Source organism: Aythya fuligula, chromosome 3 (assembly GCF_009819795.1).
Source record: "Aythya fuligula isolate bAytFul2 chromosome 3, bAytFul2.pri, whole genome shotgun sequence".
Classification (NCBI taxonomy): domain Eukaryota; kingdom Metazoa; phylum Chordata; class Aves; order Anseriformes; family Anatidae; genus Aythya; species Aythya fuligula.
In genome coordinates, this window is record NC_045561.1 from 100,418,775 (window position 1) to 100,446,649 (window position 27,875).

A 27,875-nucleotide genomic window follows, 5' to 3' on the forward strand; every position below is an offset into this window, starting at 1 on the left:
ATCTGCAAACTTACTGAGGGTGCAGTCGATCCCCTCATCCAGATCATCGATAAAGATATTGAAGAGAACTGGCCCCAGTACCAAGCCCTGGAGAATGCCACTAGTGACCAGCCTCCAACTGGATTTGACTCCATTCACCACAACTCTTTGGGCCCAGCTATCCAGCCAGTTTTTAACCCAACAAAGCGTATTCCAGTCCAAGCCATGAGCAGCCAGTTTCTTGAAGAGAATGCTGTGGGAAATTGAAATGTTGTGGGAAAAGGAGTGATGACACTCAGCACTTGCAGGGCAAGCAGGTGATCAGACCCAGTCATCATGGGTTTATGAAAGGCAGGTGCTGCTGGAAGTAAGTCTGACCTCTCATTTTCAGCTAATTTTACAAACTCTGGAGCGAGTTACAACAAAAGAGCCAAATGAGGAGGTGTGGCACCACTACTCTACAGTACATGAGTGCTTCACAAACACAGCTGAAAATCACTGCCCTAGATAAAACTGTACATGGTGGTGGTGTTCTTTTTTGTAATCTTAGTGTGGCTCTTCAGATACCTTGTTTGATAACAGATGTTACCCAGTCGTCTTGGTACCAAACAATTAGATAATGGACTTCAACATGTTTTCATGTTCTTATCCTTTGTAGAAGATGTAATCAGCCTGGATTTCTTTTCTTCTTATTGTGGTAACTTTCTCACAATTTTGCTGTCTAGATTGGAGACATAAAAACTGCAGAAAAGTACTTTCAAGACGTTGAAAAAGTGACTCACAAATTGGATGGACTACAGAGCCAGATTATGGTTTTAATGAACAGGTAGGTAATTTAATGGCTAAATGAATCTTTAAAATATAGTTTTTCAAAGTATACATAATGAGTATCAAACTACCCTTGACACAATTAAGTTCTCTTTCTGTCTTTTATATAACTACATCTGTTGTAAGGGAGACTGAATGGAATGTAGACCCATGAGATATGTATTACTTGGTACAGTCCTGTTATCCAGCATTGAAATTGTGATCCTTCAGTTGATTTTATGAAGCTTTTTCTCATTCTACCAGGCATTGTATGTTTTCAGTCTGCTTTTTGAATATACATTTGCATAAATAATGCTTAAGAGAGGAGAAGCTATTTGGAGCCCTTATCCCACAGTCAGATCTGCTAGGAAAGCTGCTGCCTCTTTAGTTTCAAAAAATGCTCGAAAACACAGCAGTAATTGAGTTTCATGATGGGGGGCTCAGTTTTGTAATGTTTAGCACATTGCCTAATACATTTAGAAAATACAATTCAAAAGTGCTCTGAAAATGATATAGCATGGCTAATTTCCTAAAGAGAAATAATTCCAGGAAGAGAGTATCTACATTTAAATTAATGAAAACACAGCGAAGACTCTTGCTTTGGTAGGCAGAATATATAATAGCCAAATGATCCAAGTTGTCATTCCATTTGTCTGTAAATCAGTGTCTCCTTGCTGGTTCAAGATTACACCGTGAAGAACAAATGTCAGAAACTCTCACATCTATAATAGGAAAAATAAAAAATGATGTCCATTCTTTTTAAAATATATTATCACCTTGGGTTTTCCAGGAGAACTCATTCATGTGTCACTTACTTTCTAGAGCATTCCTCCACCTTGGTCAGAATAATTTTGCAGAAGCTCATCGATTTTTCACAGAAATTTTAAGGATCGACTCATCAAATGCTGTGGTAAATCTCCAAATTGCTACATTTATAATGAACACCTAAATTATTCTTGTAATGCCTTCATACATGTATTTAATAAGTACCCAGAGTATGCTCAGAGCTTTATAGAAAAATTAGATGTGGCCTGTATGCCAAAGAACTTTTAGTATACGTGAGGTTAAGATACAAAGGTGGGAAGTGAAGAACTGGTGAATACTTAGACATGCATGAAGGCATTGCAAATCATTATGTTTATGGGATCTTTGCAAAAGTGCTTTTTTTTTTTTTTTTTTTTTTTTTTGCATTCACTGTGTTTAGTATAGGCATGCATGTCAGAAAAAGAAATAGCAGCTGCCAACATATGTAAAAGTAACATGATTTCACACAGTGTTGAAGGAACATAATCATTTTTGAAATGACATTTTTAGCATGGTGCACATCAGAGCCTTGGATTCCCATCACAAAAGGAGATCAAAGAAGAGCTGTTTGTTTATTTACTTTGCTATTTGTACCTGTGGCAGCTTTCAGTGCATGGTCATATAGGAGCATCCCTGAGAACTCAGACAGCTTATCCCCAAAAGCCTGATTTGAGACGACTTAAAAATGGAGGGGACTGAGTTTAAGAAGTGCATGAACTGCATCATTTTGAAGGCTGTAAAGTAGTATGTACTATAAACTCTGAGAAATCAATAAGGTTTCCTGAAGAGAGAGAGAAAGACTTTTTAAAAGGGTGTATTATTCCTTTATCTGCAGCTTTCAGATTCTGCAGCTAAACAAGTTATATGATTTTGTACTGGTGGAATCCTTTGTTAACTCATAAAACCTGTTGTTAGGAGAAGAAAATGCACTTGACTTGATACCTTAAGATGTATTAGACTGCCCTATTTGCTGAACTTCCTTAAAGTAAATTGTAGATGCCTTTGTGATAGGTTAATTTATTCCTGTTGCTTGTGTGGATTTTCTATACGTAAGCCAGAGAGAAAAACACTGTAGAAGATACAGTGAAGTCATTTAAAAAAAAAAAAAAAAGACAGTATGCAGAAGCTTATGTAGTTTTTGAAATCTGATTCATTTTCCCACTTAACTATCTAATGTTCTATACTATTTATATTACATTTTATACTCTTATCTTTTAGAGTTTGAGTTCTTACAAGTCAGCGCGTCCTACTAGCACAGGATAACTCTTGAGAAAAGAAGAAAAGGTTAGGATTAGGTGACTGAGAATCTATTTTAGTTGCTTGTGCACACAAAATAGTAGTACATAGCACATAGTAAATGATTAGATTTCCTTTTTACTTTCTCACTCATCACTTGTAAATATATATATATATATACACACATTCATTTATGATATATTTTTTCTCTAGGCTAATAACAATGCTGCTGTTTGTCTTCTTTATCTGGGAAAACTCAAGGATTCCCTTCGCCAGTTGGAAGGAATGGTTCAGCAGGACCCCAAGCACTACCTGCATGAGAGTGTTCTCTTCAACCTGACAACTATGTATGAACTGGAGTCATCTCGCAGTATGCAGAAGAAGCAGGCCCTTTTAGAGGCTGTAGCTATCAAAGAGGGTGATAGCTTTAATACTCAGTGTCTCAAGTTAGGATAGATCATTTCCAACTAATTTTCTCCTGCAAAGCCGATTTTAAAAGTTGTATATACTTCTTGCTAATGTGTAAATGTAAAATAAAATCTATCCAGTTATAAATAGTCAGTGGCATTCCTACAGAATCTGTGTTGTCTCTAACAGCCCTATCACTGTGAAGATTTTGTGCTGACCTAAAGCCAGCTTTATCCCTGCAAGTCTGTTCCTGTCTAGTTATTTCTCATTACAGTACATATGTGCATATATATATACAAACACTCAGTTACTCCAGTGCTTCCTTTTATAAGAAAAAATGCATTTGACCTTATTTGTCTTGATGACTGTTAGTGTTTTTCAGTAATTAGCGAGTAAATGATCTGAGATAATTTCATCAGCTAAATTTACTGACAGAATATCAGTGTGTTATAGAAATTCTGAATGCACATTTATTCAGTTGCTTTTATTGTGTGTATCTTACTTCCCCTAATCAGAATACTGACACTACTAGACTTTTGTATGTCCACTGCTCTCAAATGAGGTTGCTAGAAAACCACCATACAAAGTCACAGAATGGTTGTTCTTAGAAAGGACCTCTGAAGATCATCTGTGCAGCATCTCAGCTCAAGCAGGACTACCCAGAACAAGCTGCCCAGGTGGCTTTTGAAGATCTCCAGGTAAGGAGACTCCACAACACCCCTGGGCAACCTGTGCCAGTGCTCTGTCACCCACACAGTGAAGAAGTGTTTCCTGATATTTAAACAGAACCTCTTTTGTTCCAATTTGTGCCTTTTGTCCTGGCATTGGCTGCTACTGAACAGAGCCTGGCTCCATAGAATTTGTTCCTTTCTTGCAGTATATTGTACATTTTTTATTTTTTGTATATATTTTATTTATACATATTTTTATTTATTATTGTACAAATGTACATACAAATCAGTGGCTGAGTGGCTAATCAACTGAAAGAAATTAAATTGGTATTTCTGTGGCTTGGCCTCTAGGTTCCATAGCTGAGTCTGAATTAAACTTGTGCAGCACCTGGGTAGACTTGTCCTAAGATACCAGTATTAACAACAATGAAAGATTCAGCACCTCCTCTTTCAAGTGGGCTTAAGCACCATTTACCTATCTTTAGGAAGCATTAAAATACAGTGAAATAAAAAGTTATTTCTGCATTACTCTTTATTAGCTTTTACATTTAATTTAAATATTTTTATAATTTTAGATGAAGTTTTAAGAGTAATTGGACAAATCCTTAGTTCAAGTTGTATAACAGAGTTGAAATCAGTGTCGTTTTCAGGATTTCACAACTCTTAATCTGATCCAATAGTTACTCATTATAAGTAATTTTAGTGTTTTCTCCAACATAGGTCACTTTTTCTTGTGTGGGGGATTTCTTAGCAGATAGGGAGGGATCCTGGTACATAAACTTCCTCATATTTGAAGGTTTTGAGAGCACTGAATGAGTCCAGTTAAATAAATTTATAATGATACATAAATTAATAACATATAGCAGAGATTCCCATGCTTTTTGCTTAAGGTCAGCTGTCTCGTTCCATTGTTGTCTGATCTACTCACCTCTGCAACTCCGAAAGATGCTTTCAGGAAGCTTGATTTGTCTTTCCTAATTCTAAATGAAATTAGCTGGAGTCATCATCACCCAGAACACGGAAGCCATCCAGCTCTACAGTCCAGGAAAAAAATGGTTTCTTTTTTGATTCAGCAGTCCCTTACACTCACTGCATGTGTAAATGACAACCTGTGTCCAGATCAGCAGAGAACAAGAATTTACGGTCCTAGTCAGTCAAATAATCATTAAAACAGAAACACCATGAAAACATAATCCCCTGTTCTCTAAGTTTCTCTAATTTCTAATTCATACATATGACATTCATACATTTCAGTATGTTTGCTGTGTTCTCATTAGCAGAAGCTTTTACTTGAATAAAAACATCAGTAGAGGAGACTTGGACTGGGTGACCTCCAAGCTCAGTGAGCCATTAAACAAGTGACATCCTGGTAGACTTGCAGAATAATTAAAATTTAAATGCAAAGGCATATCATCACTGCAGGATTTATGCAAATTGTTAAATGTTTATAAAAATGCAAGAAATGGTGTCAATGTCACTGGATGGCTTGGGCTTAACATATATAGAAGTGTTTGAATTTCCTGTGTTCAGACAACTACACATCTAAATGCTGTGTATGGTGTTAAAGCATTAAAGCTAAGGAAAAAAAAATTGTCCTCAAAACATTAATTACACCAGGCAATCCTGTTAAATTCAATGAATTCAGCTGAATTTAATGAGGGTTCCTGGTGTAAATGAGGGCAGCGCTCAGTTCTAAAACACAGCAGGCATGTGTCATCTGGCTAAGTGAGAAAAGCTGCAGAGAGTAGAGCCTGAATGAGATGATTGTTGTATTCGAGTCTTAAAGCTTAATGTGCCTTAACAGAAGTTTTGCATTTAAATTTCCTCTTTTATTAAAAAAAAGAAGCAAATATGCTGTACTTCAGGCATTCAGATAATTACATTATGCACAGAGACCCTGAGCCTCAAAAGCACTTCAGCAGCTCTCTGCCATTCCTCATACCTAACTGCAGTTCAGGTGATGCTGGCGTCCTCCAAGCAGCTGCTTACTTTTATTTTCCTAGTGCCTCAGTTTTCAGGGAGGCCACGTTAAATATTCCCCCAAACACAGGTGCAGACGTGCCCAAGCACTCAGGCTCCACGGTGGACTTCAGCCAGCATACAGGGAAGGATGCGTGGTCCTCCACCTACCCCATCCTTCATGTCAGCGTGAGCACTCATGCGGTTCTGCACAAGCTGGCTGAGCTCCTGACCTGGCTGAAAAACTGACCAAGGCAGCAAAAACCTTCTGCAGCTTGACGTTCATCCTGAGGGTAACAAAACGAGGATGTACCAGGAGTAACCACCCACCTGGATGGGCTGCAAAGTTTCATGCATTATCGTAGTTTAAGAAGTGGTAGGCAGCCAATCCTTTTCTGAAGCCTTTGCTGCAGGTGTCTCCCAGATCAAATCAGAGGGGAATAAGTGGGCTGTGACCAGGTAAGTTATGTCTGTCTTACTCATATGTCAGCTAATGTGCTTCATCAATCACGTGCACTGCAGTCCTCCAACAGATGTCTGCCAGGTACTCAGCACCCCATCTCCAGTCAGATTTAGCTGTAGTGCAAAGTTTGTATTCCTTCTCTGCTTCACCGTGCAATCAATCCAAGCAGTGTGCTGAAAACAAACCTGAAACATAAAATACAGATAGAAATTTATTGCAAATAGGTGGAACCACAGCAGCCAGAGTCATCCTCAGGCTGCTCAGAGAGAAACCACCAAGATTGCTGCTGTCATGAGCAGAGGCCAAGGAAACTCTAGATGTTGGAACAAGGTGGTTTCTGTCCCTAAGCTCACACCTATATGAGCTCAAAGGAAGAGGCCACCTTCCCTTTCTTCCCTGCTTTCTGTCCTCCTGATAGAACATTATAAAAATGGATTTTACCAATGAGGATCTTTACACAGTAGCCATGCTAAAATCTTCATGATTTTAGCACATGGACAGCAGTTCTGAAGTACTGAATGTAAAAAAGCACCAGCACTGACTTGAAGACAAGCTGCTGGAAAGCTGCTTTTCTGCTTATTTCTACAAATCGGCTTGGGAATCACTCATCTTCAGCAGGTGTGTGAGACGGTCACAATCTTGGTGTTGGTGAGGAAAAGAGAGATTGGGGTGGATGGGAGAATCCAGCTATTGCCTTATCCATGGTGCTCTGAATCAATCTGTCCTACCTACCTTTGGAAATATTTGCATATATTTCTGTTATGTATGAGAGTGCTCGGCATTAAAAAGTCCATCTGAAAGCCAGCAACAGCCTGCAATTTACCCACAAAGAGAGGGGAAAAAAAATGGGATGTTATTTAGCTGAGGCGGGGAGTGAAGGAGGGAGGAGGTTCCTGGCTGACTTTGAAAAATTGTCAAAACTGTCAGTGCTGAACTGAAAATACCGAAGTTAAAAGCTGTGGAATAGAATGACTTGAGCTGCTTTTAAAGCATCTATCATACAGCAGAGGGGCTGAGCAGGTGCTGGCACACCACACGCCAGGGGTAGGCAACGGGACCGAGCCCCAGCCTGGCAACACCAGGGCTGCCTCCTGACCCCAGCATCACCGCCAGCAGCTTCCCTCCCACTCACTAACAGCAGATTGGTGTTAAGTTGCCTGAACCATTGGTAAAACAGAGAAAAAATAAGCCCAGATCCAAATCCTTCAGGCTGGACTATCTGTGACCACAGGGAAAATCGGGATTTAGAGCGCAGAGTGGCTGCTGTCACCATGGCCACTAACTGCAGGTCACACAGAGCCACCACCCAAAACACAAGGAGCAGACTCAGTCTAATTTTCTACCAGTCGATGTGGCTCGCTGACAGGCACCACAGTTATTTATTGGTATCTTGACAAAAAGCACAAAAGATGATCAAAAGGCAGGGGACTTCTCAAAATCAGTGGAGGTAACCCACAGAGAGCTACAGCAGGAGAAACTGGCAGCAAAATATGTCCCCCTCCCTTTAGCTGCTGAATATTTACCCAAGCATTTTAATTTTCGAAGTTTTGTCTCTTTGTCTTACCTGGGCATTAGTACAGTTAACAGAAAAGGAGAGCTAGTGACTACATTGTATAAAATCGTGGGTTTTTCAAGCTGCAGGTAGAGCAGAGTACATTTTTGCAAACACACAAAATGTTTTGGGATTCAAGCTGTAAAGTCACAATGAATGCAGCAATTCAGATCAAATATGGCTCTTTGAGCCAGGAATATTTAATTGTAACACTAATTCATTCCCTGATGTGTTGGTGTTTATTTGGTTTCAGGAAACAGAAGACACCCGGCAGTGACCCTGTTCTGGGGAGAGGGAAGGGAGTCCGAATTTCTGTCATTTTCACAGGACAAAATCCCAAAGAGATGATGTAATTTCTGAGCATAGCACAGGAAGGGTTCCCGGCTTCTGTCTGACCAAACCCCTAAATTTACCATTTGGCAACAAGGGACATTCTTCAAAGTGGCACTCAGCTGCCACTTCAGTCTTTATGTGCATTGGTCTCTGCCAGCTGATATTAAACGATTCCCTTTGTCATGAAACTGTCCCTTCCAATAAGTTTTTAGCTCAAGCTAAATCCTGGAGGCAGAAACCAGGCAGGAGAGCACCTGTTCTGCCAGCAGGACATTCAGACACAGTGCTCTGAAAGCACAAAGGCTTTGACTCGTTGAGTTCAGCAGCCCAGACAGGCAGCTACAGGCCCCCAGCCACAGGGAAGCGGCATGATCCCTGCGCTCCACAGCCACGGCTGCTTCACCCCTTTCCCTCGGCATCTCCCTCAGCCAGATCTGGAGGATCTCATTTGTAGGCACCTGCACACAGCACACACAAGCACCTGAAGCTGCTGACTGGCTGTGAAACAACTTGGTGCTAAGGCAATCAGCTTCCCCGAGGGGATCCCCTGCCAAAGACACTTACCCAGGACAGCTAACAAAGGAGGGCAAGGTCACAGAGTTTGTCAGCCACCTGTTTGTTCACTTGGTCCATTAAAAAGCCCACTGACCATCCACCATTCTGAGTCCACTTGCAGAAAACAAGGGCACTGCTCTCCCAGGACAGTCACGAGAAAGTGAGGTACACAGCACTTGGGAACAAGCTGCATTAATGTGAAAAATAATACACAGGTATTCAAAAAGCTACCTTCAAACCCTTCAATTCAGCACCATTTCTCCATTATCATCTTTTTTTTTAAACTCTAATCCTGGAGAAGTTGAAATATTCCCCTTGTCTGAGTTAACGGTGCCAACGTGATATTGCTGAACCACTTACATAAATTTTAATATTACATCAATGCACTGAGGTTTTCCACTGGCTGCAGCAAAACAGACTCATGTTTTTGGACCAAAAAGTATCGATTTCACTTCTTGCTTTTAGATATGTGATAGAATCGTATGTTCTCTCTCCGCTCCTTGGGGCTTTTCCTATTAATATTAACATTTTCTCTGTCCAGCTGTTTTCCCCCAGTGCAATCTCCCACGCAAGCTCTTCACCGAGTGTTTATACTGCCTCCAAATTGCTTTTTTTCCTGGCTGACAAAAATGCTGTGGATAGTAATGCTTTCAACCCTTCAAGAACACCTATAGCACTAAAGGGCACGCATTTAAAAGCATTCACAGCAAGACCCTCGCAGTCACTGCCACCTCTCAGCAGCAGAATGCATTGTGCTATGAAAATGATGAATGATGCTCAGCGGTGTTATCGTGTGTTATTCTTGACAGCCCGGAGATGGGAGCTGTACCAGGGGTATATATTCCTCCGGAGAGGCAACAAAACAAGGTGGTTCAGTCCTGTTTCCGAGGTCACATTCTACATCAGCGAGATGCCGAAAGCAATTGCTGTGGGCAGCTTCTTTCCTGTATCTATCCCCTCCTTGCTGCCTCCAAGCCGTAAATCTCCCACAAGCAGAGAACATCACCTGGGCTCCCTTCCTGGTGGCTCCCTCAGTCTGACCGGGCCCGGATGATGGTGCTGAGCACAGAGCTCCTCAGCTCCACAGCTTCCATTTTTCTTTTTGCACAAAGAGCAAAAGAAAGAGAATCAAAGCAGAGAGGCCCATGGGAGAAGGAGGAGGAATTAATAGATTTGTGTTGACTTCTGGTACAAAAGAAAACAAAGGAAAAGATGAATTATATTGGATTCCGCAGACTGACAGCAGCACCAGGAAAAAGCAGTCATTTTCCTGCACATGCAGAAGTACCATTTTCTGTGGCATAGAAGTCAAATAAATAAAACTTGTTGCAGGTGGTAACTGTCACTTAATCCTGTAGCTGTACCTTGAAAAATCCCATAAATTTGTACTGGGACTGGGATGCCCCCGTGCATTTGGTGCTGCATAAGAGGATGTTGCAGTGCTGCTGCCATGGACATGGCATACAAATCCCTGATCCGGTGGGCACAGCACAGCATCCATGCAGGCTTACCTGAAGAACCTGACCACAGTTATACCTGATGTTTGCTGGTAACTCTGATTTTCAGCCAGGCTTACAAACCACAGCACAAAAGCTAATGCAGGCTGAGCTAAGCTCTCTGCGGGCTCTCATTTCGCAAACGTGGGTTGTGCCTGCACCCTACTGCCACAGACTGAGTCCAGCACCTGCAGAATTTATGATCAGGTGTGTGCCTGCCTCAGCAGTGACCTTGCAATCCAATACTGGGAGACAGGAACTATATGCCCTTTTTTCTTGCTGTTTACACCTTTTAAGATAAAAGCTGGTACAGCTTCACTTCAAAACCACAACTTTGTTTTCAGAGACACTTCTAGACCTAGCCATTATTGTACGTAATGCTCCTGCAAGATAAAGAAAAGATTGCTTGCTAAAGAAGGGATGTTTAGCAGACCTGTACTTACAAACAGCGGGAAAGTTCAATTAATTTTCTCCTTTGTACTACCTTATGAAAATTTACATAACCCCAAGTCTCATCTTGCTTGAGTCCTGTTTATATGAGCAACTGCAAGACAGGAGTTTGTACTGCATATGGCTTAAATTGGCACACAGGCTGCAGGCAGTGCAGAATCTGTGCTCTCATCATCCTCTGGGAGCTGAAGCACACACCACAATCTGCACAGCTGACTCACTGCAAGGAGCAAATTCATACCAAAATGTTTCTGTACCCACTGCTGAGGAGCAGCATGCCTGGAGTAACAGCAAGGCACTTACTGAAAACTGGGCCAGCACGTTTAAGTCCATGTATCTTCTTTATTTCACAGCTAAAGAAACTGAGGCACGCACTTAGTGCTTTGTCTGGTTACAGAACAGGTCAGCAGCAGAACAAGGAATAAAAGCTGGTTAAAAATTACAGCAGTAACACCATTGCTCAACGTATCCTTAATGTCTGCAGCAGAAAAAAAAAAGGAAGAAAAAAAAAAAAAGCAACCATACTGAAGTCAAATTAATTTTATTAATAACTCATGGGAGCAAATTGCTACATTTTGCCAAGAGAAAACCAAAGCTTTACGTACCAGGCGTGAGCTAGGGAAGCTGCATAGTAAAATGCCGATTATGCAAATTTATCTTGTGAACATTTTTAGACAAGAATGAAGTTGGGTTTATTTTCTTTAATTAAAACTAGAATCCTACATAGTTCATTAGCATGGATTCAGAGCAGAATGAATATTAATGTAGCCCACCTCTCCCAACTCTACCTGCCAGAAACATCAGGAAAAAAAGGGTTAGAAAATGGATTCCTGAGCTACTGTAAATGCAACTGGCTAATGTTACCAGAAGGCTGCCATCATTAAAGAGATCACAGAAATCTTTTTGGCCAGAAAAAGGCAAATGTTACAGACATCTTCAAAAAGGAGAGAAAGAGGATCTGGGGAACAAGACGCTGGCCATCCATATTTCTGCAAATTATGGAATAAGCCATTCCAGGCACACGAAATATAAGGAACTGGGAATAGTTGGTCAACACCAATTTACCAAAGGCACATTCTGCTTGACCATCCCGACTGCCGTCTAGGAGGAAATAAATGGCTCTGTTGCAGAGGGGAAACAGTGGATGGCAGTTACCTTGCATACAGCAAGGCTTTCAACAGTTTCCCACAGTAGCGTTGTACTCAGACTGGGAATACGAGCTACAAAGTAGGTGAAAAACTTGTGGACCATCAGGCTAGGAATGGCCAGTTGTTTCTGTTTGACTAAGCTGGCTACAAGTGACATTCCTCAGTAGTCAGAGCCAGGACAAATCATAGTTTATATCATCACTAACAACTTGGATTGCCAAAAGTCCAGTTTAGGACACTTGTTTGTCTAGCCTGGAGAGGACTAAGGGAAGACCTAATTGTATTTTGCCACTAGAGAAGGGAGTGCAGAGAACTCCAAGCCAGATTCTTCTCAGGGTGAGAGATAACAACCACTCGCGGTGTCAAGGGATTTGGACATGAAGAGAAATTGTGAGGCCACAAGAGCGGCTAAGCAATGGAGCAAGTACCTGGCCAGCCTGTGGAGTCTCCTGCACCGGAGGCTTTCAAAACTCAGGAGCCTGAGCAACCTGGTTTAATTTTGAAGTTGGCCCTGTACTTCAAAGGGGAACGGACTAAGTGGCCTCCAGATGACCTTTCAGCCTAAATTTGTCTATGATTTTGTGATTCCAGTGTATATGCAACCAGTAGTGTAGTCGGTTGAAAAATCACATTTATTCCGATTGGCTTCAAGGCTGCTCCACCTGTCAGGTCGCAGACACCATTACTGTGCTTCAGTCAAAAACTTCATATACTGTTTCCGAGCAGGAAAATCATCAGCTGGTCTGTTGTATGCTGTCCAGACTGGTTCTCCAACGAACAGCCTCATTGCCTTCACGTAATTCTGTCAAAGAACAAGAAGCCACAAGTAACGTAAGAGCTCCTTTCCATGGGATCATAATTCTGAAGTTAATGGTTTCATTTGCACTTCTGCAGCGGTTTTTGAAACTGTTTCAAGACGGACTGAAAGCTTCACATGTTCCAGAATATTGTAGCATTATGCTGTTGTTTCTGCTGCCAGCTACTGCAGCAAGGGGATTTTGCACTTATGCAGTGATCTCCTGTGTCACAATCAGTGCCTCCAGGCCAGGCAAACAGTACTTCTCCCTGTTTCACAGAAACCAGATAAATCCTGTCTTATGCAGATCATTTTGCACTGGATCCACAATACTGAGCAGTACAGCATCTAATTCCTACTTGCTTAGTTAAACAACAACAAGCAGAAGACACAAGATCACTGGGGGCCTGAGGAATATCACAAGCTTCCAAGTGAGGGCCATAAGAGCTGAATGGGGAATACAGAAACTAGCCAAAAAATAAAAACCCATTATGTACGGAACGTGAAAAGTCTCCAGATTTCAAAAGAAAAAGTAATAGCCCTCGCCACCAGCTAGCCAAAAGTATGCCAGGTGGGAAGGTGCAGCTGTGGCAGCAGAGAACGGCGTTTTACATCCTGCATAAGTGCTCCAAACACTGAGTTATGGGGAACTCTCCTCTTCTCTACTACCAAATATTCTACAGGCTTAGGCCCTAACTATTTTGTAAACACTGCAAAGTGCTTATCCTGTACCTACATGCTCAGCAATGTCAAGAACAAAGTTAGGTACCTAAAGAATTTAGCTGCAAAACCCAAAGGTCTAGAAGTACCTAAAGAATTTATGTGAGACTTTGAAGATTCCATTTCTGGACTGAAGTTCCTGAAGTGGACATAAATGTTTACGACTTCTTGTGGATTCAACCCATAACCCATTACATTCTGTGTATGTAATGAAAAAGCCTTAAAATAATGTTTGTAGCTGATTCATTGTGGATCTCAAAATGTAGACATGAGAAGCTGGGTTTTTCACTAAAGTATGTTTTTATTTTTTTTTCATAGACATTAACTGCTACCTGGGCAGCTGATTCAAAATTATATCACAGTCAGGACCATGCCAGAGATGGGATCTTGCTACACAGGAGACAATGACACACATTTCCCCTTTTTCTAGGGCTAATGCTGAGATTAAAAACCTACATGTAGAAGTCCACAAGGGCAGGCACACAGCTCAGGACTCTCAATCTCACAGTCCTGTTGCCAAAAATACTCTCCAAAAGCAGGTCACCTCCTGTGAAGCAAGCGTTCAGTCTGGCATACGCCAGCTGCATGTAGTGGCTCTGGACCCTTAAATCATTCTTTCCCTGAAGGTGAATTTAGCGCTTATAAAGAATGCCACTGATCTAGACAGGTATGCTCTGTCTCTCCATACAAAGACACCCAACAAGACAACACAGAAGGATCCATCTCCATGCCACAAGTGGCAGTAGGGGCAATCTCGCTGCAGGCAGGGCCTGGCTATGACACCACTGTCACACAAAATACACTATGGGTATCACGTGGCAATGACTTGCAGTTACAGCTGATGAGATGAAGCTGGATTTGTGACCTGGAGATGAAAGGTTCAGATGCTGTGAATTATTTAGTATTTTTCATATTCCTACTTCATATTTAATATGCTTTGCTAATGAACTGCAAAGTCTCAGGGCATGCAGTTACTAATAAGATATACACTCACAGACATTTGTCATCAAAACTTACGGTAAACTATAGTAACATACATTCTCATCCAGCGTAAATCGGTGATATATGCCAGCAGGGAGGGTTATCATGTCTCCTTTCTCCATGGAAATTCGGATCCATTTGTCATCCTTGTCTCGAACATCAAAATAGCCAGATCCATCTAAGATGTAGCGAATTTCATCGTCTAGGTGTAAATGTTCTTCATAAAATGTTTTTATCTAGGGATAGCAGATATCTTTTAAAACTACTGAACACAGAATCACTGCTAAAAAACATGGCTGAAACATTTGGCAAAGCAGACAAAGGCTTTCTAACTATGCAGTGATTTAACTGACAGATGAGACCAATAGGATTAAAACAGCCAATCCAATCAGCCAGAGACAGTCTGTGGATGCTTCCAAACATGCGTTAAATGTTCTATACCAGATAACATCATCTGTTTAGTTCTGGATGCTGTTTAGCCATGCTAGAGCAGGTGGGCCTGAAACAGACCTCAGCCTTTACTGATTCAGCACAGCAAAATGTGCAAAAGTCCACGTTCCCAGTGAGTAAAGGCTTATCTGTGTATCAGGTTGAGCTCACACAGGATACTTGAGTTACAACCTAATTCACCTTGTAAAAAAATTTAATGCCAGTGTAACACAATGCACTTAAACTGGTAAATAGACAAAAATTGAATGAAAATATGGAAATGCCACCAGGTTGTTGTATTCAGGCCAGAACAGCAGTCCAACACCCTGGGGCAGGGAGAACATTCCTTTTAGAAGGCTCATCTCGGAGCCTGGCACTGTTCGTATTCAGCTTTTTTGAAATAGCCACGCTGTTAGCCGCCCAAGTTAACAAATCTTCTTGTGAGGAGAATGTATCCCTCAAATTCCACGATATGTTCCTTTGAAAAGATGAATTTTGCAACAGCCATTAGGATGTTTTGGCCTTCAAATCTCGTGCAGAGCTGGCAACAACCTGCCTTCATCCCAGTTTGTTAGTCTCTCTGAAGTCAGGTCCATATCTACAGGGCTCTACTTGTAGGAACCTTATGTTCAAAATGACACAGTCATGGGAACTAACCTAAAAAACTTCGAAGCCAATCTAAGAAGCAAAAAGCCTATCTCCCCCACCCTCCCCTCCCATTTGAAAATCAGTATCAAAACTTTTTTTTTTTTTTTTTTTTTTAAGTTAAGGACTTCTGAACAGAATGTATTTTAAACATGGAAATCTCACCCCTGAGACTCTGCTCACAATGAATGTGTATTACGAAGCTGGCTGCACACACTAGCAATGGACTTCAGAATACAAATCTTCATTCAAAGCAAAAGCTTACATACCTTTTCTTCGTAATTTGGAAGCTTGTCTTTATGTATAGTTATTATATCCATCCAAGAATAATTTTCCGCTTTCCGAATCTCTTTCAGACATGGATCAGTCTCATAGTTATCAGCATCCAACTGAAAAATAGGCAGAAAAAAATGAATTCAGACAATCGCTTAAGACACAATTCAAGTTATTAATCAGGAAAAAACAAAGTTGTTGAGAATGTCAGTGGAGAGACAAATAACACCAGTGGGTAGCTAAGTTAGCTTCTCATAGGTACACAAGACACGTACCACTACCTTCCAAGATTGAAAGTTCAATGCATGAGTGTACAACTACTGCATGCCAAATGATATACCAGATACTAACAAGTCCAACAGAGTTACTCTTTGGTTATCATGGGGGAAAACCAAGAATGATTAAAGAAAAGGAGAAAAAAGCTTTTGAAATCAGCATGGACATCCCATATGGACTTACCCCTGAAGAAAACTATACTTGCCTTCTCACATTGCTTTTACAACCTTAATATCATTCAAGGGCCAGATTCATTTGATTTACCTATATCCTGTCCACCTTCGCACAGAAATAATCTGGGAGGCCTTCCTGCTACCTCTGCATCCCAGTTTCTGAGGTTTGGAGATGCTGGCAGACACGCCAGCTGCTTTCAGCACCACTTCCCCACTTGGCATGACTTGCTTCCAAGCACACAAAGCTATTGTCATACACAAAAGAGCAGCAGCATGGCACCAATAAATAAGATTAAATTAGAAATTAGTAACTTTGGGGTCTTTGCTGATTATGCCAGAAATGTATTAATAAATTGCCTTGGATACACTCCACTTTTTCTGCTCAGATGCCAGATTTCTGAAAGTGGGAGAGCTACTAAAAGGAGGGAAATGGAAAGTTACCTGAGGTTTCATAACTGCGGGATTTTCCACGGTTTACTGACTCTTGCAGCATGTCCCTACCTCACACAGCATGCAGCACACTTCAAAGGCCAACAACGTATGTCCCTGCCCCCCCGAGGTACTCCCAATTCTGCAGCACCGCTTGTGCTGAACTCCTCAAGCCCCTGAGGTGCGATTACAGGGGAGAGAAAATCACGAGCTCTTAATGAACGCGCTTTATAGCTGAGGCATGCCCGATTTGTAGTTTGTGACAGAAATTCCCTGTCACGCAGCCCTTCTGCCTGATGCACGCAGGAAAGGGGGGCTCTTGCACGACCACCACACGGCCCAGCACGGCTGGCGCTGTGCTTCAGAAGAGCCCTCAGCACCGACACAGAGCTCAGACTCCTGGTTCCTGCACTGCGTGAGGAGAAGGGGAGCGGCGGCATTAGGGCGACCCCCCCGGCTGCCGCCTCAGCGCCGGGGGCCCGGCGCCATTTTAGGCGCGGCGCCGGGGCCTCGCTCAGCCGCGTCCCGCTCGGGGTGGGGGGGGCCCCGGCTCTTACTTTGCGGTAGGTGACGCCGAGGAGGCGCAGCTGCTCCAGGCTGACGGCGCGGTTGGGGTGCAGCCTGTGGGGCGCCCGCTGGTCCTCCTGGGACTCGTCCATGTACCAGGCCTCCACCATTTTTATTTTTATTTTTTTTTGCTTTGGCAGCGGGAGCCTCCTCGAGGCCGGGCTGGGCTGGGCGGGAGCGGCGCGCTGCGGCCCGCCCCGAGGAGAGCTCGGCGAGCAGCTCCCGGGGCCGCGTTTTTTTTTTTTTTTTTTTTTTTTCCTTGTTTGTTTGTTTGTTTGTTTTCTGCTCGTTTTCGGGACCATTTCAAGCCCTGGAAACACAGGCACAGCGTAAATAGCTGTTACTTTCCCTTATAGGCTTCGGCTCGACATCGTGAGCGATGAAAGCATGCCTCGAGCTCTAGGTCTCTGTGGACAAATTGGGCTGGTGAACAGGTTTCTTGCAAGTGCCAGGCTTGGTGGCTGGTGGCAGCACACATCGTGCCTAACTTAAAAATCAGCTTGGCTTACTGGTCTGCACTAGTAATGCTCAAGGGTGAACGCACCAGTTGGTCTCAGCCTCAAACACCTGCATTGCAGCATCCAAACACGGAGAAATAAAAATACATGAGGAAAAAGGAGAAAAAAAGAGATAGTAAAACACCGGAACGTGCTTCCCAGAAAGGTTGTGCTGTCTCCATCCAAGGATTTATTCAAAACCTGACTCAGCACAACCTGAGCACCCAGGTCGAGGAAGCTTGCCTGGCCAAGCCACCCTCAAAGCCCCTTCCAGCCTCTAGCTCCACCACAGTAAATAAGCCATCAGTCAGTTAAACACCATTTAAGGGTGGAAAAATAACCAAAAAAAATAGTTGGGGACTGGTCCTATTTTCATAAAAAGTGAGAAATTTACTCACCAAAATGACTAGTCTTACAGATATTTCTTGGATTATTAGAAATGTTACCAGATCTCTTTAAGGTATATTTCACATAATTGCACTCCTGGATAAAACTTAATTGCAAGTCCCAAAACACTATAGGTAAGTTGGTCTAATGCTGATTAATTACTCACATTTTTAGAAGCACAAACCCAGCCAGAACTTTAATTCCTATCCACTGAAGCATGTCTATTAAATGGCAATACCCTATTTAAGTTCTAGTTCACTATGAAGAACTTCTACAGCCAACCTTCTTCGCGTTCTCAATCCTCTGAGAAATATCAGCCTTACCTTGCAGCTTTCTTTCAGCTTTCCTCTATTCTGAATTTCCAGAAATAGAATGATAAACTTCGGTATCAAATTAACATAAAACTATTTCCTATCAGATTCCTTGTTTCCACATTGAGGAACCACTTCAGGCAGTAAAGTAACTTAAATACAATACAGTGTTATACTGCTGTTACCATATGCCCATCATTATTTACACATTTTCTTCAAAGCCACTGCTTGAATCAACAGAGATTTCTATACAATAAATAGGATCTGCATGTTTACCGTGAGATGTATGATACACAGATTATTAGATGACACCTCTTCAGTACTTTGTCACACTTAAACAGTTTCAACTAGTGATCTGATCAGGGACAACTACGTGCTTTCCTTAAAGTCTAACTTCTAAAATAAACAAACAAGACAATTGTGTGTATATATGTGTATATACACATCTATACATACACCAAAAAAAAAGCAGCGGGCAAAATCTAATCAGGGTACTACCTCACCACTACAGGTGCAATTACGGAACTGCTGTGCAATGTTGGATGCAAAAATAAAAGAAAACCTCACTCATCTATTAGTCAATAGCATAGCCAGCCAGTTTCCTAGCTCCATCACAATTCACGTGACACTACATACCTAGAAGCATGCACTTTGCCACAGTAAGAATACTGTAAAGGAAGTGAGAACCATTAAGAAACCAAGCTTCAGCAGCTCCACCATTTTATACAGCAATTAACAAATACGAAAAAGATTCAATGACTTCTAGCTTAGGCCCTACTACTCAGCAGCATTAAGGTGTCTTACAAAGAAGTTGATAACAATAATGTTGCAAATGTTTGCTCTTCCTATATAGATGCACAGAAAATAAAACTTTTGTTGATTAGTAGTAATTACTCTCTAATTCAAGTGCGCATTAGCCATTCCATTAGTCTCATCATTGACTGGAAAAAAAAAAGAAGTCAAACACTTGACACCCGGAAGATGTGAAGAAGCTGATCATCTTCTAGTTCCATTTCAGATGAAATGGCCAATTATTACCTCTGGGACAACAGTGAAGAGGAAGCTAAACAATGATAATGAGAACCCATACACATTAAAATAATGACATATTGGAGACAGGAAGCCAGAAACAAAGAGCTTGGACATTTAGAGCAGCTAGAGAGAAGAACAGTAAAAATTGATTGTTCAAGTTCTCTCGTGACCTGGGTTTTTAATTTGTTCTTGCCAACTAGCAACAGCAAGTAACATAATGAAGGTGCTGTCACTGGCGATACTGTGAGGCACATGTGAGCATTGCAAGGCTACCTGCAGAGAGATTACTGCTGCTGTCAGAATGCCAAGGCACATTAATATCTCCATGTTAGGTTATTATCTCTTACCAAACCAACCAACACTCTACACCCCTCAATGACTTTGCACTGTTTATATATATCTCTGTACAAAAAAAAAAATTAATTTATTTCATTATAAGAGGGAAATACAGAACACATAAAGATTTAATGTAATTTCTCCAGAAGTCTGGTGAATCCAAACGTCTATGAGACTGCTAAAAGACACTGACAGCAGCGCTTCGGTTAAGATGGAGAAAAAAGCAAACACTGTATATCATCAACTAAATATTGACTTGATTGCAAAGCAAAAAGTGCAGAATACAACGTGTTGATTTTTTTCTTCTTCTTCTCCCACCGTTGGTGTACGGTTAGCGCTTCAGGCCAGAAATAAGCACAGTTCAAAGTTCAACTCCGGAACAAGAACAGCAGTTCGAATCATCACTGCAATGTTAGTCCTTTTCCTGCAAGTGCAGTAGTCTCTAGTCCCAATATGTCACAACATTTATTTACTAGCTCCTTCTCTTGCCAGTCTGTCAGCTTCTTCATTCCCTTGGAAACCAGCATGACCAGGAATATGCATCTGTCAGGACAAAAATACAAGAGTGTTAAGTATGGAAGAAATCAAGGAAAAAAAGCATATCCATGAAATTTGGTCATGTACTTCCCTCCTGTTCCCATGCCTCACATGGGAACTGTGTCCTTCCCAGTAATCTTTGTAGTCTCTTCAATAAGCAAGAACTGAATCGCCAAATAATGAAAAACACCGCTATGAGAAGTGGTGGGCTGGATAAGGACCACCTAACCTAAGAAACGTAGGTAACAGCAGCAAGACTTAGACACTAACTCAAAAGTCCTACTTTCAGCAGAAAGAAAATCCCTCTGCATTCCATGCTTAAACCAAGCTAACCTTTTCTCAGAAAGCCAGAGACCTCTATACCACTAAAACCAATAGCCTCGGTGATTACAGCACTCAGAATACAGCAACAGAATATGAAAACAATCTCTTGATTTTCAGATGTCTTTACTATTCATCCTTAAAAATAAGAAACAAAAAATACTTTCAGCCCTTGATCAATCCTTGTCACAAGTAAGGGTGGATAGGGGAGAAAGAAAGTAAGAAAATCAGGCTTGTCGTTTGACAAGACCTGAGAGAAGACAAATATGAAGGACTTGTGAGATTGTATTAGGTTTCTTAGGCAAGGTTTTGTTAGCTTTGGGCTCCAATGGGTGGCTTCTGTGAGAAGCAGCCAGGGGCTGTCTTGTGCCACACACAGACAGTTCTAAGACAGACCAACCACAGAACACAGCTGCACCAGCTGAACTGTGGCAACGTATTTAAGAAAGGGTAAAAGCCACTACCAGCAGCTGTAAGAGAGAGAAGTGAAAGGATGTGAGAGAACAACTCTCTGCTTCAGCAGATCCATTACCATAAAAAAGGTGCCTGAATACATGTCTCCTCTGGAAATAAAGCGTCTCTCAAAGTTCGAGAGATTCAGATGGAATGGATGTACATAAAACATTTTTTTTAATATAAAATACACTACGCACAGCTGAACTTCAGCCTTAGGTTTAGATTTTTACTACTCAATAAACAATAAGAGTAACTATACATAATCTAGTGGGAGTTGTGAACTCTGGAACACAGACAACATGAATGACAGAACATCTGCAACAGACTTCCCCTGTAGAAGAGCATGCTGAAGAACTACCCCACTCTGTTTTCTACAGAGTGGACACAGAAGTCCAATAAATATGCCATTAGTGGCCATGAAGTCAATGGTACAGAGACGTACTTCTAGAATCAGCACTCCTTTACTGCAATTAGAGGCAAATTTGGAGGTGGGGAGGAGAAGACATACCCTATGATGTTTAGCACTGCTATTAGTGGTTACAGAAAAATACCTTTTATCAATAATACATGTATAGACATGGTTTTACTTCTCTACTAGAGAGCTAAGTAATTTGAAACTAACACAATGGATATTTTAATGACCTTTCTGCACCCAGTTTTTCTTGGAAAAAAATGCTGTTACGGTACAGAAAACTGGAGTTAGTTTATTTGGGGTATACTGTCTTAATTTTCCCTGTTTAAAGACACTCGTGATTAAGTTAAACGAAAGAACCAGCATTTAGAGAATTCTGAAAAGCGAATCAAGGAGTTGAGAAACAGCTCAAGAAGACACAGTTATGTTCCAAGCTCACGTTTCCAAAACCAGATGTAACTATTACAGATGTCTTCTAAGTAGTAACAAGAGAAACAGCAACAAAAATATAAACATGTGTTTCAATAAATTAAATAGTAGTTACAAGAGGCTAGCTTACACTGAAGTGACCATCTTACTTACTTCAAAAAGAACAAGCAGATTTACTGTATTTAGAGATGTACAATATAACATCTTATAAAATTCTTTGTTACAGTCATACTTGATAAGAATTTACAAGAGTATTTAAGATGTCATTAAGACCATGAAATGAGATGCTCACCCACTGAATTTCTATGCCTTTTGATAGATTATCAAGTCTTTCGAAATCTTCTTTATTTATTACACTTCCTCCCGAACTTGTTCTCCAGCCATTTGTTTTCCAGTTGTCAACCCAGCTCGTAATACCTGTGCACAGGGAGTATTACCATAAAACATCAGAGAAGTCAGCAAAGATCACGATGCAGCAAACAACCATTTAACAGGTCTTTCAATGCATTAACTCCAAACAAAGTCTCAGGCAAAGACATCAAATATAGGAGACATTGTTTGGTTCCCTGCTACTGTCTTTCAGAATTGTGTTTTTCCATTATTGCTTCAGTTACTTGCCAATGTTTTCCCAAACAGATATTTGAAGACTACAATGTTACATACACATTACACATCCATTTATGACCCGCACTTCAACAAACTGAAGCTAAGGGTTTTCTTGACTGTACACTAAGCTGGAACAAATTGGGTTTGAGAAATTGAAGAGACAGACATTGAAATAACAGACATATTAAGACTTCTGCAAGCTAAACAGAACATTTTAAAAAAGGACCACATGCACAGATTTCTACAGAACAAGATCTAACATTCTGGCCATCCGTTGCTGGCCAGCAAAATTTCCATAGTATTCCTTAAACAAAGACTTTTTTGTTTGTTTTGTTGTTTGTTTGTTTTTGTTTTTTGTTTTTTTAATCTCTTTGCTGCTCTGGACAGTATGAGACATCCCTACTGCTTTCATAACAAAAGACCTGAATCAAAGAATCATGGACCTTGCATACCGAACCCACTAAAAAACAAGCCAAATCATATCCATTTATACTTCACTGCAGGCCTGCTTTCCTCACATTAAAACAAACAAACAAACTAGATAAATATACAGAATAGCTTTGGTTAACGAACGAGTTGCTGGACCTGTCACTTCCTGCTCATTTCAAATTCTGTTAGCTTGTGTGTGTCTGAAAGAGGTTCTGATTAGAAGCAAAGTATCAAGGACTCGTGTTCTGCCCCTGTTCTGGTTTTTAAGTTGAATTAAGGACAGTAAATGTTAAGAAACAACTTACAGAATTTTCTATTGCTTCTCTCCACACGTGAAAAGCAGGAAATGTAACTGTACTTCAAGTTTGTGTAGTTTCTCCATTCCAAACCAAACCCAAAACCAAAGTGAAACTACAGGCTCACTACACCAGCTTCTGAGTGCATCCTTAACAGCATGTACATGAACAACATTTTTCTAGACTGTGTGTCGTAACAAATGTATTAAGACAAAAATCCTTTAGCTACTTCTTCATTCTTCCCAGTAACAGGTATTTTGTCTTTAATTATATCTCATACAGTTAGCAGATCATCCTTCCAATATTCTCAAAGTACTGAATTCTGTTAGGCATTCTCATCTTTATACTCATCTCCCCAAGCCCCATTAAGTTCTATGGGCCGTATGTGATGAAATTGTGCACAACACCTTTGAAAAATCAGGAAAACCATCAACTTACCATTAATCGTGAACTTGCTATCAGTGTAGATAATTAGTTTCTTGATGTTCTGACTCTTTGCTTGCTCAATTGCTTTGCAGGCTGCCTTAAGAACATTTCAACAGAAGCACAATTCAACACATGATTTTGAACACATGTAACTAAAATACCAGCCAAGTACCTGATGTTAATACAGAAGAACTAGAAAGAATATTACTGCAGTCTCTCCATCACTGAATACCATCATGCTTTACAGCATAGTTTTCCAAAATTACGCATGCAGATGATCACTTAATGAATCAGAAAAACAGAAAGCAACTTAAGTTTACCTAGCATTTAAAAAAAAAAAATAAATCTGATGTTCAATTCTTTACTGCAGGAGCAGCTCTCTGCGCATTTGAGTAACTACCCAAGCTCTCTCAATAGCACATCAAGTTTTAGGCATCTTTGTAACTTTATAGAACAAGAATGCATACAAGTTCCAACTGCTTGGAACCCCTAAAAGGTAGATTGTGCTTTTCTCTTGGTGCTATGAAATATAATAAGAGAAGTGGGTTGGACTGAATGTAGAGCTGAAAAACTCTCCAATGCTAAGTTTGAACCCTGGCAAACCCATCAGCTCTGCTTGTCCCTCACTAAAAGGAACTTCTTGCCATTTTTAAGGAGATCAGCTTCCCCTTTCAGTTTACCTCCACACTGTGCAGGCAGCAGCAGTACAAGAATTAAGATTAGGTGAGAAGGAAGACTAAATCTGCTAATGCCAAGAGAATTTTACTTCAAAAGTAACAGAAGCTACTCTGAAAATTACTTATTATATTTATCAAAGAAATATGATACTCTGACCGTACACAGTAAGAAAGCAATTATCCTCTTAACCACAACTAAAGCAGCCGTTACACAAAGTCTGAGATGTGCACATTAATAATACAAAGGATACTACAGAGATTTGAGAACTTTCCTAATGCAAAGGTTGTTTTAAATATCTGTGCTTGGCCTGATGACATTTGGGAGTTCTCAAGCTGAGTTACTGCCTGTCTGAAAGCAATAAAAACAGTAAAACCTAATTTGTTTCAAGTCCTGAACTCCTGGCATTTTGTGTACTTCCCTCACAGCTTACTAACTGGTTTCTGAAGGCCAGAACTGAAATAATCATGAGCATACTACTGCTTTCTTTGTGCAGAAGCATTTTAGGATGTTTACTACTTACATGTATTTCAGCTCTTTGATTAGTCTGCCGTCCAGGAAGTCTTTCACTGATATTTCTGTATCCAAGGAACAAATAGTAGATTAGTAACTCAAAATTATCAGTGGTGTACAATCATTACATATTAGAAGCATACATAAAACAGAGATATTTTTTTGTCTTATAAAGGAGACGATTGGGAATTCTAGATTCTAACTTCTCCTACGCAGTGCAACCTGCATATCTGCACCTGCCATCAATCTGTAGTTACTCTTGCTGTCTACTGTGCACAACTACAATGATTTTAAGACTTCCTGCATCCCTTGTATTCCAGCTTTAGCCTCTTAAAAATATTATTTCCAATCATTTTTCTCTACAACCTTACTTCCTAGAAAAGCTGGTTTCTGTCTTCCTGCAGTAACTCATTACTCTAACAGCACTATCATTAAGACAAGTCTCACTAGCAGGACTTTATATTCAAAAGGAGGCCAGTACTGTTAACAACACCCAAAACAAGTATTAGCATATACAAAAAAGAAGCCACCCGATTACTTACAAAGGGTGGCCTGGTCCCCAGTAGACACCTATTCCGGCACGTGCCCTGTTACGTCCATTACCCGAGCAACAACCATCTGTATAAACGACTGCAAAGTCACCTGCAGAAGTCCCAAAAGCAGAAGTTCAAGCAGTCTTTCAAGGACACAGGCTCTTCAAGCAGAAGGAAATGTCTGCTAGCAGATCAATGCCCAAACTCCTTGAACAACCCTTCAAAATGTTATCTACAGAAACTACCCATATAAATTAGGAATGCAGAACACCAGAAGTCCCACTGCAGCTTCACACCCTCACTGCTCCCAAATAAGTCAGCATCCCGAAGCATCTTTGCACCAAGTTCCAAATTCTCTCTACAGTTCTTGTCTTCTTCAGTCAACATTAAAACTTGCCAGCTACGCCTATATTTAAATCAAGCCTGTAATCTAGATGCATGTAAAAATCACAATTGTAACAACCTGATAAAGCTGTATGCTGATGTCACTTAAAGCCAATTTATATTACATTGAAAACACAACGTGAAATAATATATGGTGGCTCAGATTACCATTTAAAAAGCAAAACCAACAGTGTTACACTATGGCAGCTGGGTGCTGCCATAGAAAACCTCCCTAAAAGCTTTCTAATAGTTACACTGCTGATTATAAAAGAACACAAACAGCTCAAATGAATTACAGGAAGAATGACAGACTTTACCCATATATGAAAATTTATCTCCACTGACTGTTGGTGCCAAGTGCACCTCATCATGTTTTGCACGTTTGGCAGTATGTTCTTCATTTGCAGACTGTTCATATGGCCTTTTACATGTACCGCAGGAGAAGAGGTCTTCTTCTGGTTCCTCTCTCTGGCTAGTATTTTCCTGTATTACAGCTGAAGGACCATGAGCATCTTCAAATAAAAAAGAAAAAAATAGAAGAAAAACCCCACCTATGTATATAGGATCAAGTTTTATTCAAAACAACTCAAGACACCAATTTTGTTTATACCTACTGGCAATGTCAATCTATTAAAATGATGCCTCCCCCAAAAAAACTATGGAAAAAAATATGATCATATATCCCAGTCATTCTTAGTTCCAGCTCAAAGTGAAGTTGAGTCTCAATTAACAGCCTTTAAACAAACACAGACCCGGCACAAACAAACCCATACCAACTCACAGAACAGCTCAGGTTGGAATCTTAGAATCACAGGGTCATAAAAGAGCCTGGGTTGGAAGGGTCCTCAAGGACCATCTAGTTCTAACTCCCTGCCATAGGCTGGGATGACACTCACTAGATCAGGTTACACAGAGCCTCACCTAACCTGGATTTGAACACCTCCAGGGATGGGGCATCCACAACTTCTCTAGGCAACCTGCTCCAGTGCCTCACCACCTCTGAGCGAAGAATTTCCTTCGAACCTCTAATCTATATCTCCACTCTTTTAGTTTTAAACCGCTCCCCCTTATCCTATCATTATCTAGTCAAGTAAAAAGTCCTTCTCCATCCTTTTTATAAAACCCCTTAAAGTACTGAAAGGCTGTGATGAGGTCACCCCAGACTCTTCTCTTCTGTAAGCTGAACACCCCCAGCTCTCTTAGCCTTTCTTCATAGGAGGGGTGCTCCAGCCCTCTGATCATATTTGTGGCCTTCCTCTGGACCCGCTTTAACAGCTCCACATCCTTCTTGTGCTGGGGGCCCCAGACCTGGATGCAGTACTCCAAGTGGGGCTTCACCAGGGCCAAGTAAACACAATCCCCTCCCTTGCCCTGCTGGCCATGCCTCTTGTTGATGCAGCCCAGCATGCAGCTGGCCTTCTGGGCTGCAAACGCAAACTGCTGGCTCATGTCGAGCTTTTCATCCATCAGAACCCCCAAGTCCTTCCCTGGAAGAGACCTTAAAGACCCTCTAACTCCAACCCCAACACGTATAACATATTTACGAGGGTATTTACTCGTATTTATGGCCGCAGGGAGCCAGGCGAGGGGAGGCGAGCTACCTGCCGGCGCAGGCTGCTGCTGCTGCTGCTCCCCGGGGGTGCCGCCGTTCACGAAGGCCCAGGCTTCCCTCTCGGTGGCGAACTTCTTGAATCTGGCGGCGGAGAACTTGTCGACCTGCTGCTGGCACTCCGCCCTGCAACACAGCGCCCGGCGGCTCCGTCATGTCAGGTCAAGTCAGGTCTGGTCAGCCCGGCCCGGCCCGGCCCGGCCCGGCTCGGCTCAGCCCCGCTGCTCCCGGCCCTTCCCCGGCGGCGGGGCCTTACCAGGTGCGATAGACGCCGGTCCGCCGGCCCTTGCGCACCGCGTAGAACATGGCGCCGCCCTTGGAGACCAGGCAGGAGCGGCTGAGCAGCGCGACCAGCCAGCGCAACATGGCGCCGCCCCGCCGCCATCCGCCCCCTTCCCTCCCCGCCCCTCCGCGCCCCGCCGCAACCGCCACCCCGGCGCCGCCGCCGCCGCCGCCGCCACCCCGCGCTGCGCATGCGCCGCGGCCGGTGAGGAGCCGCGCACGGCGAGGCACTACGGGCCGCGAGGGGGGTCAGG

The 27,875-nt window shown here is 41.7% G+C and overlaps 3 protein-coding genes across 8 annotated transcripts in view; 1 reads left to right on the top strand and 2 right to left on the bottom strand.

Annotated features, from left to right (window-relative positions):
* Window positions 1-3,383, top strand: part of TRAPPC12 (trafficking protein particle complex 12) — a 53,229-nt gene extending 49,846 nt beyond the window's left edge. For both annotated transcript variants that reach the window (XM_032184406.1, XM_032184407.1), the window contains exons 10-12: window positions 705-805; window positions 1,609-1,696; window positions 3,040-3,383. In XM_032184406.1, the coding sequence (XP_032040297.1) occupies window positions 705-805; window positions 1,609-1,696; window positions 3,040-3,282 (432 nt within the window). In that variant the 3' untranslated portion in view covers window positions 3,283-3,383. The remainder of the gene's footprint in view (window positions 1-704; window positions 806-1,608; window positions 1,697-3,039) is intronic.
* A 7,855-nt stretch (window positions 3,384-11,238) lies between these two features.
* On the bottom strand, window positions 11,239-17,305 carry ADI1 (acireductone dioxygenase 1). 4 transcript variants are annotated; one of them, XM_032185511.1, is made up of 4 exons: window positions 17,141-17,305; window positions 15,702-15,821; window positions 14,415-14,594; window positions 11,239-12,663 (listed from the first exon to the last, which is right to left on the bottom strand). In XM_032185511.1, the coding sequence occupies exons 1-4, from the start codon at window positions 17,258-17,260 to the stop codon at window positions 12,544-12,546; spliced, it is 540 nt and encodes a 179-aa protein (XP_032041402.1). In that variant the 5' UTR covers window positions 17,261-17,305; the 3' UTR covers window positions 11,239-12,543. The 4 variants fall into 4 exon arrangements, with proteins under 4 accessions (XP_032041402.1, XP_032041405.1, XP_032041401.1 ...); XM_032185514.1 differs by lacking the exon at window positions 17,141-17,305 and adding an exon at window positions 16,596-16,931; XM_032185510.1 differs by lacking the exon at window positions 11,239-12,663 and adding an exon at window positions 12,670-12,926.
* Window positions 17,306-18,498: 1,193 nt separating this feature from the next.
* RNASEH1 (ribonuclease H1) lies at window positions 18,499-27,714 on the bottom strand. 2 transcript variants are annotated; one of them, XM_032185210.1, is made up of 8 exons: window positions 27,596-27,714; window positions 27,287-27,465; window positions 26,048-26,242; window positions 25,356-25,455; window positions 24,824-24,878; window positions 23,638-23,722; window positions 22,161-22,285; window positions 18,499-20,256 (listed from the first exon to the last, which is right to left on the bottom strand). In XM_032185210.1, the coding sequence occupies exons 1-8, from the start codon at window positions 27,703-27,705 to the stop codon at window positions 20,179-20,181; spliced, it is 927 nt and encodes a 308-aa protein (XP_032041101.1). In that variant the 5' UTR covers window positions 27,706-27,714; the 3' UTR covers window positions 18,499-20,178. The 2 variants fall into 2 exon arrangements, with proteins under 2 accessions (XP_032041101.1, XP_032041102.1); XM_032185211.1 differs by having other exon boundaries at window positions 27,332-27,465; window positions 27,596-27,713.
* Between the last annotated feature and the right edge of the window lie 161 nt (window positions 27,715-27,875).

What these genes read in the sequence shown, in the direction of transcription:
- ADI1 (XM_032185510.1), bottom strand. Translation starts at nt 17,260, where the DNA reads ATGGTGGAGGCCTGGTACATGGACGAGTCCCAGGAGGACCAGCGGGCG. An exon ending in TCGGCGTCACCTACCGCAAA is followed by an intron (nt 15,822 to 17,140) that starts GTAAGAGCCGGG and finishes CCTATTTTTCAG; the next exon opens with TTGGATGCTGATAACTATGA. An exon ending in GATTTACGCTGGATGAGAAT is followed by an intron (nt 12,927 to 14,414) that starts GTATGTTACTAT and finishes TCTGTGAAACAG; the next exon opens with GGAGAAGTACTGTTTGCCTG.
- RNASEH1 (XM_032185210.1), bottom strand. Translation starts at nt 27,705, where the DNA reads ATGTTGCGCTGGCTGGTCGCGCTGCTCAGCCGCTCCTGCCTGGTCTCC. An exon ending in CCCTGCGGCCATAAATACGA is followed by an intron (nt 26,243 to 27,286) that starts GTAAATACCCTC and finishes TTTTATTTGAAG; the next exon opens with ATGCTCATGGTCCTTCAGCT. An exon ending in TGGGGACCAGGCCACCCTTT is followed by an intron (nt 24,879 to 25,355) that starts GTAAGTAATCGG and finishes CCTTGGATACAG; the next exon opens with AAATATCAGTGAAAGACTTC.